Source organism: Megalops cyprinoides, chromosome 4 (genome assembly GCF_013368585.1).
Source record: "Megalops cyprinoides isolate fMegCyp1 chromosome 4, fMegCyp1.pri, whole genome shotgun sequence".
Taxonomy (NCBI): Eukaryota; Metazoa; Chordata; class Actinopteri; order Elopiformes; family Megalopidae; genus Megalops; species Megalops cyprinoides.
The window spans coordinates 13,255,841-13,269,496 of NC_050586.1; the positions used below are offsets into that span (position 1 = coordinate 13,255,841).

The following is a 13,656-nucleotide window of genomic DNA, read 5'->3' on the forward strand; positions in this document are numbered from 1 at the left end:
GTGTCCAATGAAAACACAAACTTCTTAATGTATTTAATACCTGATGGATGTCCTTGACTGATTGGTCTTCTGGGGAAAATATCTCCCTTGGAATAAATGCTTAAAAATCCCTAAACCTCAATCCATATAAATTGCATTGTATTGCGCATAGGGATATTGATGGGGACCAACGATTAACCAGTTGAAATGGGTCAAATATCAGGAAGTGTTTCCTGCACAGCATCCAATGTATTTGGAAGTGCACTTTTAAATATGATTTCAATAGTAGTCATTAAAACAACAATAATTATCACCCTGAAACTAGTAATCCATTTTTATTTGCCTTCTTACACAGTTTTTTAAAATATACAGTAGTCTTAAAGATTTTTAAAACTATTTATGATGTAGTTATCAGCTACAACAAGGAGAATATCATTTCTGTTTTAGAATCATAACAAAGGATTGATGTTATTTTTCAAAAGCATGCTTTATTATAGATGCTATAAGAATGTTTCTCTTCTTGAATTCATTTATCTCTTTGTATGCTATTGTGTCAGAGAGGATTACTTTTGCACGTAGGTTTGAATTTAGTACTCATTCAATGCTCTATGTGTCATACATCTAGCGTGAAGTATGGTGACAAGTAACCACGTGTACACACAAATGCTACATGGGATTCACTGTAAAGCTTTTGTGATGAGCCTGGAGGCAAGTCACACATGAGCACTTAAATTCATCTCTCGCCTCTTGAATGCTGCACAAGCCAGAAGCAGCCTTTTGAAACAATGAATGCGTAGTGGCTCAAAATTTTCAGGAAACAAAATGCCAAATTCAGACTCAGACTCATACTTTTTAACCAGCGAGCTCCAGTGTGGACAGAACAGTCCAGGTTAGCTTCTCAGAGGATGTCAGAGGGCTCTTCAAATCTGGGTGTGAGAACAGGAGGAGGTCCACTGTTATGACAAGTGAATTGATACATGGGCTCTTAAGGCTATGATCAACAGAGCATGGATATATGGGTCACACATCTGCATTGTGGTGTCTCTGTGCCTCACCAGAGAGATTCAATGTGCCCCAGGGAAGTCTGCACCATTTTGTACATTTCACAAGAGCACTGCTGTTGCAGCGAAAACCTTGCGTTGAAAAATGCGTGGTGATTCAAGCTTTTGTATTCCATCAGGGATGAAAAATGAAGTGATAAACTGCTATAGTGAAGTAATGAGGTCATTTTCGATTGATTTATTTGACAAAAATGAATAACAGCATCAATTTTTGAGGCAGTTGGCGGGGGGGAGGGGGGGGGGAAGAAAAATTAAATTATTCAGACTCCTTTCTGCACAAAATGAAAATAAACAAGCAAATGTTTCCTCATTATGTGCCACTCTTTCCGTCCTGAGTAGCCTCCCCTCACCTATCATCTTAAAATGCAAATTGAAATTCCTGCAGTCCCCTTTCTTATGACGGAGAGTCATATGAGCAGAAGATAATGGGCTGCATAAATCTTCCCAGCAAATCTCAGAGCAGTAATTATGTTTGACTGATGCAAAGGTCCCTTGGGATTGCACTGGATGGTTGGATGTCGCTACTGCACATCGCTGCAACATTAGTCAGTTCAGGACGCACCAGAGGAATTTAGCATTGAGAGGTGGTGCCGATATCATGGGCAGCCCTGGAATTTTGAACCTGAATTTAGCATGATTCAAAACAAATGACATTTAGAGCATTAATGTATTGAGCTGTTTCACAGGGACTGAGATCACTTAACATTACAGCTAAATTGAAAAGATAGGTCAGATTATAGATGTCATGCAACATATGTTCCTTTGCTCTGTCATGTCACTGAAATAAAGAACAGTAGAAGAATTGTATAACCTGGTCCAAACAATGTATTATGGAACTTGATATGAAGGCCTGCCTGTGAGGGCCAAGTCCTGCTCAGGATAAAAAAACACTTCGCTTAACAATTGTTATAAAAAGCAGTTGTATTTACTGCAATAGGGGGATTAACTGATCTTTCTCCCCAATAGCTGGAGACCCATAACAAAATGTTGAACTCACAAACTCTACCCCAAATACCTCCTCTTTAAGGTTTCAGTTTCAGCAAGCTATGAATAAAAAAGAATTGAAATATTAAAGAAAATGGGGCCTCCAAGCTAAAAGATATACTAATTAAAAATACATGGATTGGCATATGGAAGGGACTTTGTATTTGCATACATTAGCATGTTCCCTGTAGGTATATGTGACACTTGAAAGCAGCATGAGAGATGCAATGTAATTATAATGCTTGTCAAAACCTTGTAGCCTTCACAATTCTTGTAAACATCCAACACCAGCGATCGTACTCAAAAACTGCCAAGCTGAGCTGACATTGGAAGCTTTTCCTCAGACCAAACTGATCATACAGCATTACAGTATCTATCCTGTTTTAATATACCGTAATATGAATAACTTCATATAATCATATATGTAATCATATAATCATAAAATCTTTAATAAGTGTGTCAGTGTGGTTACTTTTGTCTTTCTTGATGTGACCGCTAAATAAAATCACATAAATGAGGTTTGTGCCCTTGTAATACATTTTTATGAATGCTGCCTCTTCCTCTTACCCAAGGTTTGAAAGGAACTTTTTGAATGGCTTGTTGACATTTATGCTTTAGCAAACCCACTCTGAGACTGAGAAGGTCACTCATTACACTCAATACTGATACCATTGAAAATGAAATTACCGTATATTAATATGACAAGACACAATGTTTATGCATTGTGTTTTGTGCTACTTAGCAACTCTACTTTATTTTGCAATTAATATGTGAACAACTCAACATGAAAGCCTGTGTTTCACTATACAGGCATATGTTACATGTCCAATTACTACAACAACAACAAAAACTTTGCATACATGCCTCCACTCAATGTATGAATTTGATGCTACTCCTATGGTAGCCCATATCCAGCTTTGCAAGTCATGCATGACCATCATGGTGGAACAACCTTTAATGATATTAAATGTCTATCCAAAAATGGCCCCTTATCTGATGTTCAGGACAGATCTTTTGTTGGAACCGCTCTGTATGCCATGACAGTTTACTGCAGGGGATGCGTGCAACTAATCAAACAGAAGATCCTGAGGGAAGAAAATAAATTGCTGAATAGAGAAAGCTAAACAAGTTGTCCATAATTACAGAGTGCATCAGTAGAGCAGGGGGGCTATGTTCTGTGGCAATTAATCTTATCAGTGGCAAATAGGGGATTAGGTTCCAGGCAGCCACACAGTGGAGCAACTTCCCTCTTTTATAGAGTGCTGAGATTTTGTGCTGCTTTGGAGCACTCCTCCTTGATGACTATATTTAGCCAGCAGATCATGGAGTCCTGAGAGAAGGAAGCATGTCTGAGCCCCCCATCCTGCAGCCCGGCATAACATCAGAGATGAACTGGAGAAAAGGGATAATGTTTTCTGTTGTAACAGATCTGATTGCATTTACAGCTTTATCATCTCTCGGCTGCAGCAATCTGAACTGATAATGGTGACTGACATGTTTTTCTAGCCGTGGGTGATGAAGTAAACACAGAGGGAGGGGTAGTGGTGGCAGGGGGTGCTGATATTGCCCTCTCAGGATTCAGCCGGGTTCGATCCCAGTGAGGAGAACACACATGCTATGCTAGCCTTAAGCGCCGTGAATAATGAATGCATGCCATTTGCATCAGACAGGGGAAGGCAGGAGACAAGCTGCAAATGGATTTCCAGCGTTTGGGCAACTAATCTCAGCCTATTGAAAGAATAATAATGATCAGTGGCACTGATTTCCTCCTGGGCGATTGTACCTAATGATTAAAAGGTATCCGCAGAAGAAGGGAACACCTTTGTGGTGCCGGTAAAAATGGAATATTTATCAACGTCACGGGATTCAATGCCTGCAAGGGAGACAAACAACCAGTTGGGTTAATGTTTATAAATTCTATCCAAATATCATCTTCATAATGAGAGACCAGGTTAATGTTTATTTAAAATGTTTAAAGACTCATTTCCCTGCAAAGTCAAGCGGAGAGTCATTTCAATCCATGGGCTAGATTTAGAACCTTTCCAGGGATTCTACGCCCAGGCCACTGGCTGTCCTGACTGTGGTTGCCATGCAACGATGAGTGGCACATTGCTCCAGTTTACCCCTCTGATTCGCGGTCTAGCGTGGCGCTATTCAAATGAAGTGTGACAGGCAGGGCCCCCGCCCCTAGGGATCACACCAGTCAGGGGGAATGGGGTGCTTCTGTATTAACAAAAATACCGACAATAAAACGCGCACACACACGAAGGGAGAAAATCTGACTGCTGGACGGATACACCTTGACAACCCCAAGTCTCCCGGGGGGCAAGCTGGGGAACTCAAACCACGGGCAGCCAAATGGAATCAGACAGCGCAAAACTTTTCCACCCATTCATCAGCCACAAATGACTCACATGCAATAAAATAGAGGTTTAAGGTTTAATCAGCAATTGAGCTGTGCGCAAATTTGCAATAACACAAAGAGGCAAAAAGACGCTGAGCAAAATTATTGTAGTCTGTCCATTGTACGCATAATGCGTAAATCAAGACCCATTTTAGGGGCCTGGTAGTTAATGTGTTATAATGTGTTGGGAATGTGTTGTGCTGATAGTGGAGGGTTGTGGATTAACATCATAGCCTGGTTGGACCAAAGACTTTGAAAGGATGTTGGTTCTGTTGCTTTGCTTCTGTCTTTTAAGACATTTTTTAATACAATTTTGTATTGAAGTTCCAAAGAAAGATTCGGGAAGAGAATTTTCAGACATTGCCAACTGAAATTAAAAAACCTAGACAAAGTGGTCCCTTTCACGAATATAAACATCACACTTACCACTTCCTTTCCATTTCAGCTGTTCACAGGATCCCTTCTCCACCCCATCTTCCCCCTTTCTTTTCCCTGTTTATGATGTCCAGAGAGGAGGTCAACAACCTCAGCCCAAGGCCAGGTGCAATCCCTTTGTTGTACTTGAAGCCAAATAAAAGTACCACTATAACCACATCAAACAAAACTTTCAGGCTTTGATTTTATGGAAATTCAAATCTACTGAAATGTAGCAAGAGTGATCAAATTGCTAGGTGACAAAATCTGGCATTACCACAGCAAATACGCATGTGAGGACATGACCATACAGAGAGTATCTGAACCTTCAGCAATCTGTGAATATGTGGGCACCAGAGGAAGCTTGAGAGCACTGCACATATGAGCTACAAAAAAAAAAACACCCAGATACAATTTCACATCAACTTTGAAAGTAATTTTTCCATATTTTCAACGTGCCAAAAGCCATTAATTTCATGCTAGTGTCTGTGTGTGCTTGTATGCATGTAAATGTATGCGCATAAGATGTATACATGCGTTTCTGTTCGATGAATGAAATCTCAAAAAATACGGTTAAGTAACAAGACCAGAATTTGTTTTCTGCTCTGAGAAATTTAGAGAGCTGCTTTTCTGCCTCTGGAAATGATCAAGCAAAAATATTTTATTAATGCACCATTAAAAATTGATTCGTGTTCATTACTTCCTCTGATGACACTCCCCTACTTTGTATGCAAGGCAAGAATTTTATTTCCACAAAGATGAGGCATTATAACAGCGATAAACAAGGAGTCTCTCTCCACGCAGAGATAATCAGGGCTTGACCTGAATTAACAATAGACTGATCAAACAATTATGCTCCAACTCCTTTACCGTCTACCAATTACATTGAAGAGTAATGTGGCCACATGATTTGCTGAAGTGATTTACAGGTAAATGAATGCCATCACTGGTAATAGCATGTCATCATTCCAATGAGTTACCTACTTAACAACAGACTACGTTTTGCATTGTGAAATCAATCTCGAGTCTGCCTTAAAACCAAATAACTGAATCACATATGATGCCCACAGGGTGTCAATCAATGCCCTTTATGAGCACCACAGTCCATTGTTGCTTCTTCAGGCCTTGTCTTTATTGACTGAATACTGCATGAAGTTTTGCACTTGTAAAACCCTTGATGGAGTAGATGTGTTACAGAGGTCAAGTGAAAGGTGCAACAAATTAAAATGATTTTAAAATGATATTTAAATGATATTTAATTTCTTCAGGAGCTCATAGAATGGATTGGAACGAAAGAAAGGTATAGGGCTTCTTGGAGGAGATTGCCTGGAGTGCCACATAGAGACTTCACCCGCACACATTTCATACAGTAACACACGGTTCAGCCCTGGGCTCTTTCTGAAGAATCCTCTGCCTCCCTTTTTAAATCACTCTCTAATTCCCCTTGCCTTTGCATAAAGCCTAATTACACCTCTTACTTAGTGGTTCTGGATGACAGCGCCTTTATAGGTTTGTGATGGATTAACTCTTTGCCATGCAGTCAAGACCAGGGATTGAATTCAAAGGCAACGGGCTCATCCTTATATGTTAATTTTTTTGCTGTCAAATGATCACCAATTTCTTTGCCTCTGGATTTTTCATAACGGAAAATCTTGAACCTCAAAGGCCTGAGTGAGTTTTCAGCTTAAATGAAAGATATTAATACCTTGACCTCAAACCTCAGGACTTATTTGCTCCCCCCTTCAGAGAGACATATTGCACACTGATGAAGTGTATACCTCCTTTGGCCCTCTATCTCCAGCATCCATGTTGGATGCCTTTCGGCATCTAGTCACGTGTATTGACTAGAATGAACTAGATGATCTACATTACATTACATTGTTGTCATTTACCAGATGCTCTTATCCAGAGAGACCTACATAGGCTACAGTTTTACATATTATCCATTTATACAGCTGGAAATTTTACTCATGCAGTTTTCAGTTAAGTACCTTGCCCAAGGGTACAACAGCAGTGCCCCAGCAGGGAATCAAACCAGCAACCTTTCAGTTATGAGCCCAACTCTCTACCATTACACCACACCGCTGTCCAACATGCCACCCAGATCTATGTATACCCAATAAAAGTACAACACGTGCAGCACAATCTGACAGTCTGCTTGACTCTAACAAAGGCTTGTGAGGAGAAAGGCTATTTTTTGCAGCAAGACCTACAACATTGATTTCTCACCTTTGTAAACAATGCAAGCCTATCAGTAAGCAACACACAATGTTCCCTCTTGTTCCTCTTGGGGGACAGGCTTGCTTCCCAAAACCTGATCCTTCCCAACAGGTGATCATGTTATGTGGCAGTCTGAGTGAAGGTAGCCCACACGAACCCTAAAAGATGCCATCAGCCATTTTGTGTTGTGCTAACAGCATGATTATTGTTTGAAATCATTCGAACTGTTAGTAGGCTAAAATGTTTAATGTTGTTTGAACACCACATCCGCCTGTGCAAAATGACTCATAAGAAATTGAGCTGTTTGAAATATCCAGCGGCTGGTGCTACTTGGTGCAGAGACTAAAGATAACATGATAAAAGGCAGAACATATAGGCCTTATGGGAGCCACTTCCATTGATCTAATTTTCCTGTATTTTCTCCCATGCCCCTTTATTCTTGTCCCCATGCACAATGTACAATATACGTAAGACATAAATATGATTAACTGATTTAATTCTAGCTCTACCAAGGAGCTAGCATGTCCAGTGAAATGGAATCAGTGGAACTAGATTATTCCTTGACATTGCAGTCACAGTACACTGAAAACCTGTTAATGAAACAAGTTTTATGAGTAAAGGAATTACTGCAAATCACTGCAAATTAAATGACAACATTACTGTGCAGATATCACATTTAAATACATTTTGCGCAAGAATTGCAAATAAAACAAAGCAATCGTTTTGAGCGTCTGCCATGTCTGCTATGCATTGACTGTACTCTCTATTAATCAAATGTACTACTTATCTGATAACAGGATTAACAACCTCTTAAAGAGCGAGACACATTGTTAATGTTTGCTTAATGCTGGGAGTGGGAATGCAGTAGAGGAATAATGACTATCACAATAAGACTTAAGCAACTCTTAAGAATTTTTTTTTGCATTATGCATTAGAGTTCTTAGCTACAGTGGGTGATCCTAGCCATTAAAAAATAATAATCTGAACAACAATACATTCATTTTGCAAGTTAAGGCCCTTTATTGGATATCTCACACTTCTCAATCTGAGCATGTGCAATCTTGCCCGCCAAGCACCCTGCCAATATGCACAGCTATTGTTCCGTAAACTCCTTAATCAATTACTGTCAAAACCAACGACTGGTGTAGCTCGGCAAACATAATTGTGTGACTCAGCACAAGAGACAGGTGTGCAGGTGCAGACTCCATTACATCCCTCAGAGGACATCACTGCAATTGCTCAATCCAGCTGGGGAACGAGATGACATTGGTGATCTGATCGAGATACGGGGTAAGTGATTAAACTGAGAGCGCTTTTCAGGGTAATAATGCTTACTTCTATTTTCACATTCTTCTTTCACCACACTGCTCTAATTGTGCACCACCCTTGTCCCATTCCATGATGCTTTCTAGATGCAAAGTGGCTACGGCTTTCACAAATCAGCCCAAAATCTCTGAAAAAAACTGAACAGGTCAAGCTGTAATTGAAACTATGAGAAATGTAACTATTAACATTCACGTGCTGAATAGTGGTGTTTATTTGGGGCACCTAATGGGCAGGGATGAAGAAAACAAACTGTTACCAAGAGTGCTAAATCCTTTACATGTATGAGGGGGATAAGGGCATGTTCATATATAAAATACAACAAAATTTCTACAGCTGCCTTTGAATTCTGATGGTAAGGACAAAGTGTGCCTGTCGCTTTGTATTGTCCATGAGTAAGACCTGTACTTGTTTCAGGTTCAAAACTCAGGGTCAGAATACTTTATATGGAATTGTTCTGTTCTGTTATTTACATGTTGTAGTCCTTTTCTTTTTTGTGCAATTAAGGTAAATGTTACCATCCAGTGAGCACTGTACCACTGAAAAGTATCCTCTTGACACTAGTCCCTTACACGTCATCATGTTGTTACAACCAAACTGAGACTGAAAGGGGGCACCTTCAGCTCAGGAGTCATCTTGATAATGAGCAGAACCACCTCAGACAGATCAACACAATTTCACTAGTTAGCAAGTGTATTTTATTCTCCTCAAGACGCAGTACAGTACATAGCCCAGAATACAAAGGGGGGAGAGGTGGTAGAGGGGTGCAATGGAAAGGGTGAAACATACACTTTTTAAAGAGAGAGATGGCCCAATGATGAGAACATTGCTTGGGGGTTAGCAGAGCATTTCAGTGAGGGGAGTTCAATCCGTGCACAGAATCCTTATTGTTTGTAATATTAATAAAAATATTTACACTGGGTTTTGGCCTGTAGCACCACCCAGGCCAATAGCTCAAAAATGCAGTCTTTCCCCCATCTTTTTTATGCATGAATTTGAGCCATATCCAGTTTTCCTCCAGTTCATAATGGTTTAATTTTCTCTCTTCACTTCTCTCTCTGGTGGAAAAAAAAACTTTGATGGAGTTTTGTTGAGCAGAAAAAAAGAAACTGTAAAAAGTCTTCTCGCATGTCAGAAAGAGTTGAATTTGATTGGAGAGTGATCCTCCCAGGAATTTCTCATTTTAAAATAAATACATCAGTAACAAATTACGACAAACATAATACAAACACATTTGTAAGGGCTATCGATTAAACAACATTTTGTTTTCAACACAACGCCGCAGTGACAGGCAAATAAATAACTCCTGGTAATTCACAGTCGTTTGCAATTATAAATGATTTGATTCAACAAGATAAGCAATTCACAAAATATCACTAATAGTATAACTACTTTATCATTTCCCAAATTCCCCCAAGGGATAACTCCAAACCCAGATGACATCAACAACATGCCACATCTGTCCGATATTGGGGCAAATCGATAGCCTTGCAGAGAGCTAAAGTAACGTTGTGAGAATTTCATTTGTCGGCTGGAATTCAGCCTAACATTTTAAATGGCATTCAGCCGCAACACTTTTAATATACAACAGTGACACTTCAATAAATTCAACCCTAAAATAGTATGCTAATATTTTTTAAAGGCTTTGCTGAAATTACAAGTAATTCAATGTAAGCAAACATGATAAACAGTTACGATAAAGTAACATAAAGATCTTCAATCAGTGAGGACCTCCCTGAGACAAAGAGCACGTCACCACTGTCACCTCAAAACTGCATGGATGGGCCAAGCAAGAATACACCTCAGAAATAGTGGAAATACATCTGTAAATGCTACATAAGCGATCCCACTGAAAATCTATCACACATTAAACATTCTTCTTAGCTCAACATACAGATTGTAATAGCTTAATAAAATATGATCTTTTTATCATGAACTTCAAGCACCATAAACAAAATAAAAACTACTACTTGAATTTCTAATACACTGTCTTTTTAAAATGTAATAAAAATAAAATGACCTATCTTCCTATTTGCTCATACTGTAAAACGTTCAGGACTGTACAATTAACCAACGTAATGTAAAACAAGTAAGTTGTACAACACTGATCATTTCAATGGAATTATTACTGAAAGCTTTATTAAACAACTTCTCTTTCTCAATTTTTTTCTGTGCAGCCCTGCAGTTTTGTTACTGCCAATCTCCACAAGCTTCCATTTATTGTTAATGTCTACAGGGATCTAAGAGACAGGAACACAAAAACTATCAACTGGAGGCTGGAATGTAAAATAATTGATTGATTAAACAGTACCAAAGGATTGTTTTTGGTGAAAAAAACAGGCAGTCAGAGGGAAGGCAGAATGGATTTTGAGCAGTGGGGCTGACTTAAATAGGTCCACTCTTTCACTCCCGGACCATGGTGGTGAGTGATGAGGTGTCCGTCCTGGATACTGCAGACTAACGCTGAAGGCTTGATTATCTCTGCACTCTCACCCTGCTCTATGATGCTGAGTCCTCAGGAGTATAATGTGGTGGGGTGAGGGTGGGGGAGGGGGGCATTTTAGTCTTCAATACCAACATAGAGAAAATTAATGAATGAGAGAGACACACAGAAAGATGGAGAGAGAGAGCAAGAGAGAGCGAGCGAGCGAGAGAGAGAGAGAGAGAGAGAGAGAGAGAGAGAGAGAGAGAGATATTGAGAGAGACACGCAGAAAAGCAGGACAAGCCGGCTGTAGCTTGTCTGACATCAATTCGAATGTTTGTCTCCGCTTCAGATTCACTGGACGCACAATTGATTCTTTAAGCTGGAACAGAGAACAAGAAAGAGAGATGCACACACAGTCAACCTAAATACATCTAGCCAGTATCCCATCTTCATTGATGTTTGTGCATGCACATTTGATGATAAAACATCATTATTCTATTGAAGGAATGCTATTGACATCTTAAACTCCATCTCTGGGACAGTTTAGCTGTACTGGCTTAACTACGTTGTGTAGGAAGGCTGAACCCTACATTGGAAAAGGTTTAATGATACTGTAGAGCAAGATTGATGTCATGTCATCATATTCTTCAGACACCATTCCAGAGCTGGCATTTTCTGTGAAGGGTGTCATTAGAACTAAATTCCAATGATAAGCACAGTACAAAAACATATTCAAGAATCATTTTGCTAAACCTACCTGAGATTGCATTCAGGTGCAATGCCTTGGCATTGATCATAACACTCTGCCAGATATCTGACCCAAGAATTTCTCAGCTCTATCCCTCTGACTCTCCCCACGCTTGGCTCCTGTATAATAACTTGTCCTGCGGTCAGCTAAGCTGTTGTCTTGATAATAACACCCGAAGCAGGCTTTTGATCCACTTTTCAGCATCAGTGCCAGTTCAGAGGTTAACAAAGCCTGTTTACTCCACAGGCCTGGCAGGTAGCCACATTGACTGAAAGCCTTATCTACACCTTCATCTTCAGACACTAAGGGCAGGATGGAGGGCACTCTTTCCCATCTCAGAGAAATGATACATGAGTATAGACTGTTATACCCACGTACAACGCACTGAGCTTCCCTCTGATTCTTGAATTTATTAAAAGGTACAGCCAGGGAATTGAAGAAATATGTCCCATATGTCAGCAAATGGGAACTTTTCAGGTTAAATTAATTTACACAATACTATGTTGCTGTGCCTCTAAGCAAACCCTACAATCTGAGTTTGTCACAGGTGTATTGGTCTAGGGAAAGAAACAATGATGCAGAATTAACCAGGCACACCATCATTATCTGGAACTGAAACATCCCACCAGAAGTAGTAAACCAAGTGTTGAGGGTCACTTGAGTGAAACATTTGCTTATCTCTGTTTAACACTTTGCACTTTTTGCACATATGATGAAATAAAAAATATATTTTTTGAAATCTTGGCATTTATTTTATTTCTTTTGGTGGGACGTTTCATTCCCAGATAATAAAGTGTGTGTGGCTTTAATCCTGTATCATAGTATAATTGTTTTATGTATGTTAATTCTGTATCATAGTATGTCAAAACAACAACAAAACAGGAACTGTTCCATATAACAAACAACAGCACATTGTTCTATATTCCCACTAGGACACCACTTTTCACTTTGGAGTGCAGGCTTCACTTGACATTATTTCAGCCCTGTTTAGTTGACATTTTACACATCCCCCTTGGAATCCAAGCCAAGCCATTGAATGTCAGTCTGAGATATCCAGCTTTAGCTCCACTTCCAAGTTGTCTCAATGACCCTGATAACCCTCCAGTGTACATACATGTGACATCATCGCCATGGTTGGTGCGATGAAATCAGATGTGTCAAAGGCCTAGGCTTTCCAAGCCAGTGGATGTCTCTTTCTTGACAATAGATCTCTGTGCATGCACCGATACATTCAGTTAAAGTTCACGTGATCTACTGGACACACATTATATGGCCAGTCATGAGAGCAAAAAAGCTAACTTTTAATGACTTGCCACGGTGTTGTGTGGCAGACTGAACCACTCCATTGTAATAAACTAAGCAAGCTGACCACATAGCACACACATGAGATTCAGCATACACCAAGATGAACTACAGTTACTGCATTTGCACATGTGGCTTGCAAAACAGGTCTTGGTAACACTTCACATTCTCAGCTTTACAGTTAATTAATTGTTTTAATTAATTCATAATGCAAACATCACAAATTCATATGCACAACATAAAAATGACAAAACAGCCACATAATTTATTCATCATGCATTATTACATGTGCTGCAGGCAAACGTCTTATGATTCGAACAATGCACAGCATGTGGTGCCATGAACACCACACAAAGTGCGTGGCTTAAGTCAACTGAAGTTTACCAATCATTATATATGACGTGCTCTGTGAACCATGTAATAAGACATGATGAATACTTTATGCGTCTCCTATGTAGCAATTACTGCATCAATACATTATGTATGCAATAGGAAAATGGAGCAATTCCTGTTGTCTCCTCGCTGTGATGCATAGGGACTGAACATGTGGACATAAGGTGAATGTGGAAGAGTGAGCCTAAGGAAAGCAGCTGCATTAGCAGTGTAAAATGAGCCTGCACCCGTGGCCATTCCTCGGAGGAGGCTGAAGTGGAGGTGATGAGACCGCAGCGTGTTATCTCTGGGGTAACGGCTCTCTCACAGCCCCCTCTTCACCCTTCCACCAGTGTGATTAATCACCCTTCACCCCGCACTCATCAAATCAGACAAATTCCACACAGAGCTGACCTGAGGCTC

The 13,656-nt window shown here is 39.9% G+C and overlaps 1 protein-coding gene across 1 annotated transcript in view; it reads right to left on the reverse strand.

Moving 5' to 3' along the window:
• Positions 1-11,024: 11,024 nt before the first annotated feature.
• zmat4a (zinc finger, matrin-type 4a) overlaps positions 11,025-13,656 on the reverse strand; it is an 84,517-nt gene continuing 81,885 nt past the window's right edge. The window contains exon 7 of the mRNA XM_036527430.1: positions 11,025-11,190. Within this exon, the coding sequence (XP_036383323.1) occupies positions 11,163-11,190 (28 nt within the window). The 3' untranslated portion in view covers positions 11,025-11,162. The remainder of the gene's footprint in view (positions 11,191-13,656) is intronic.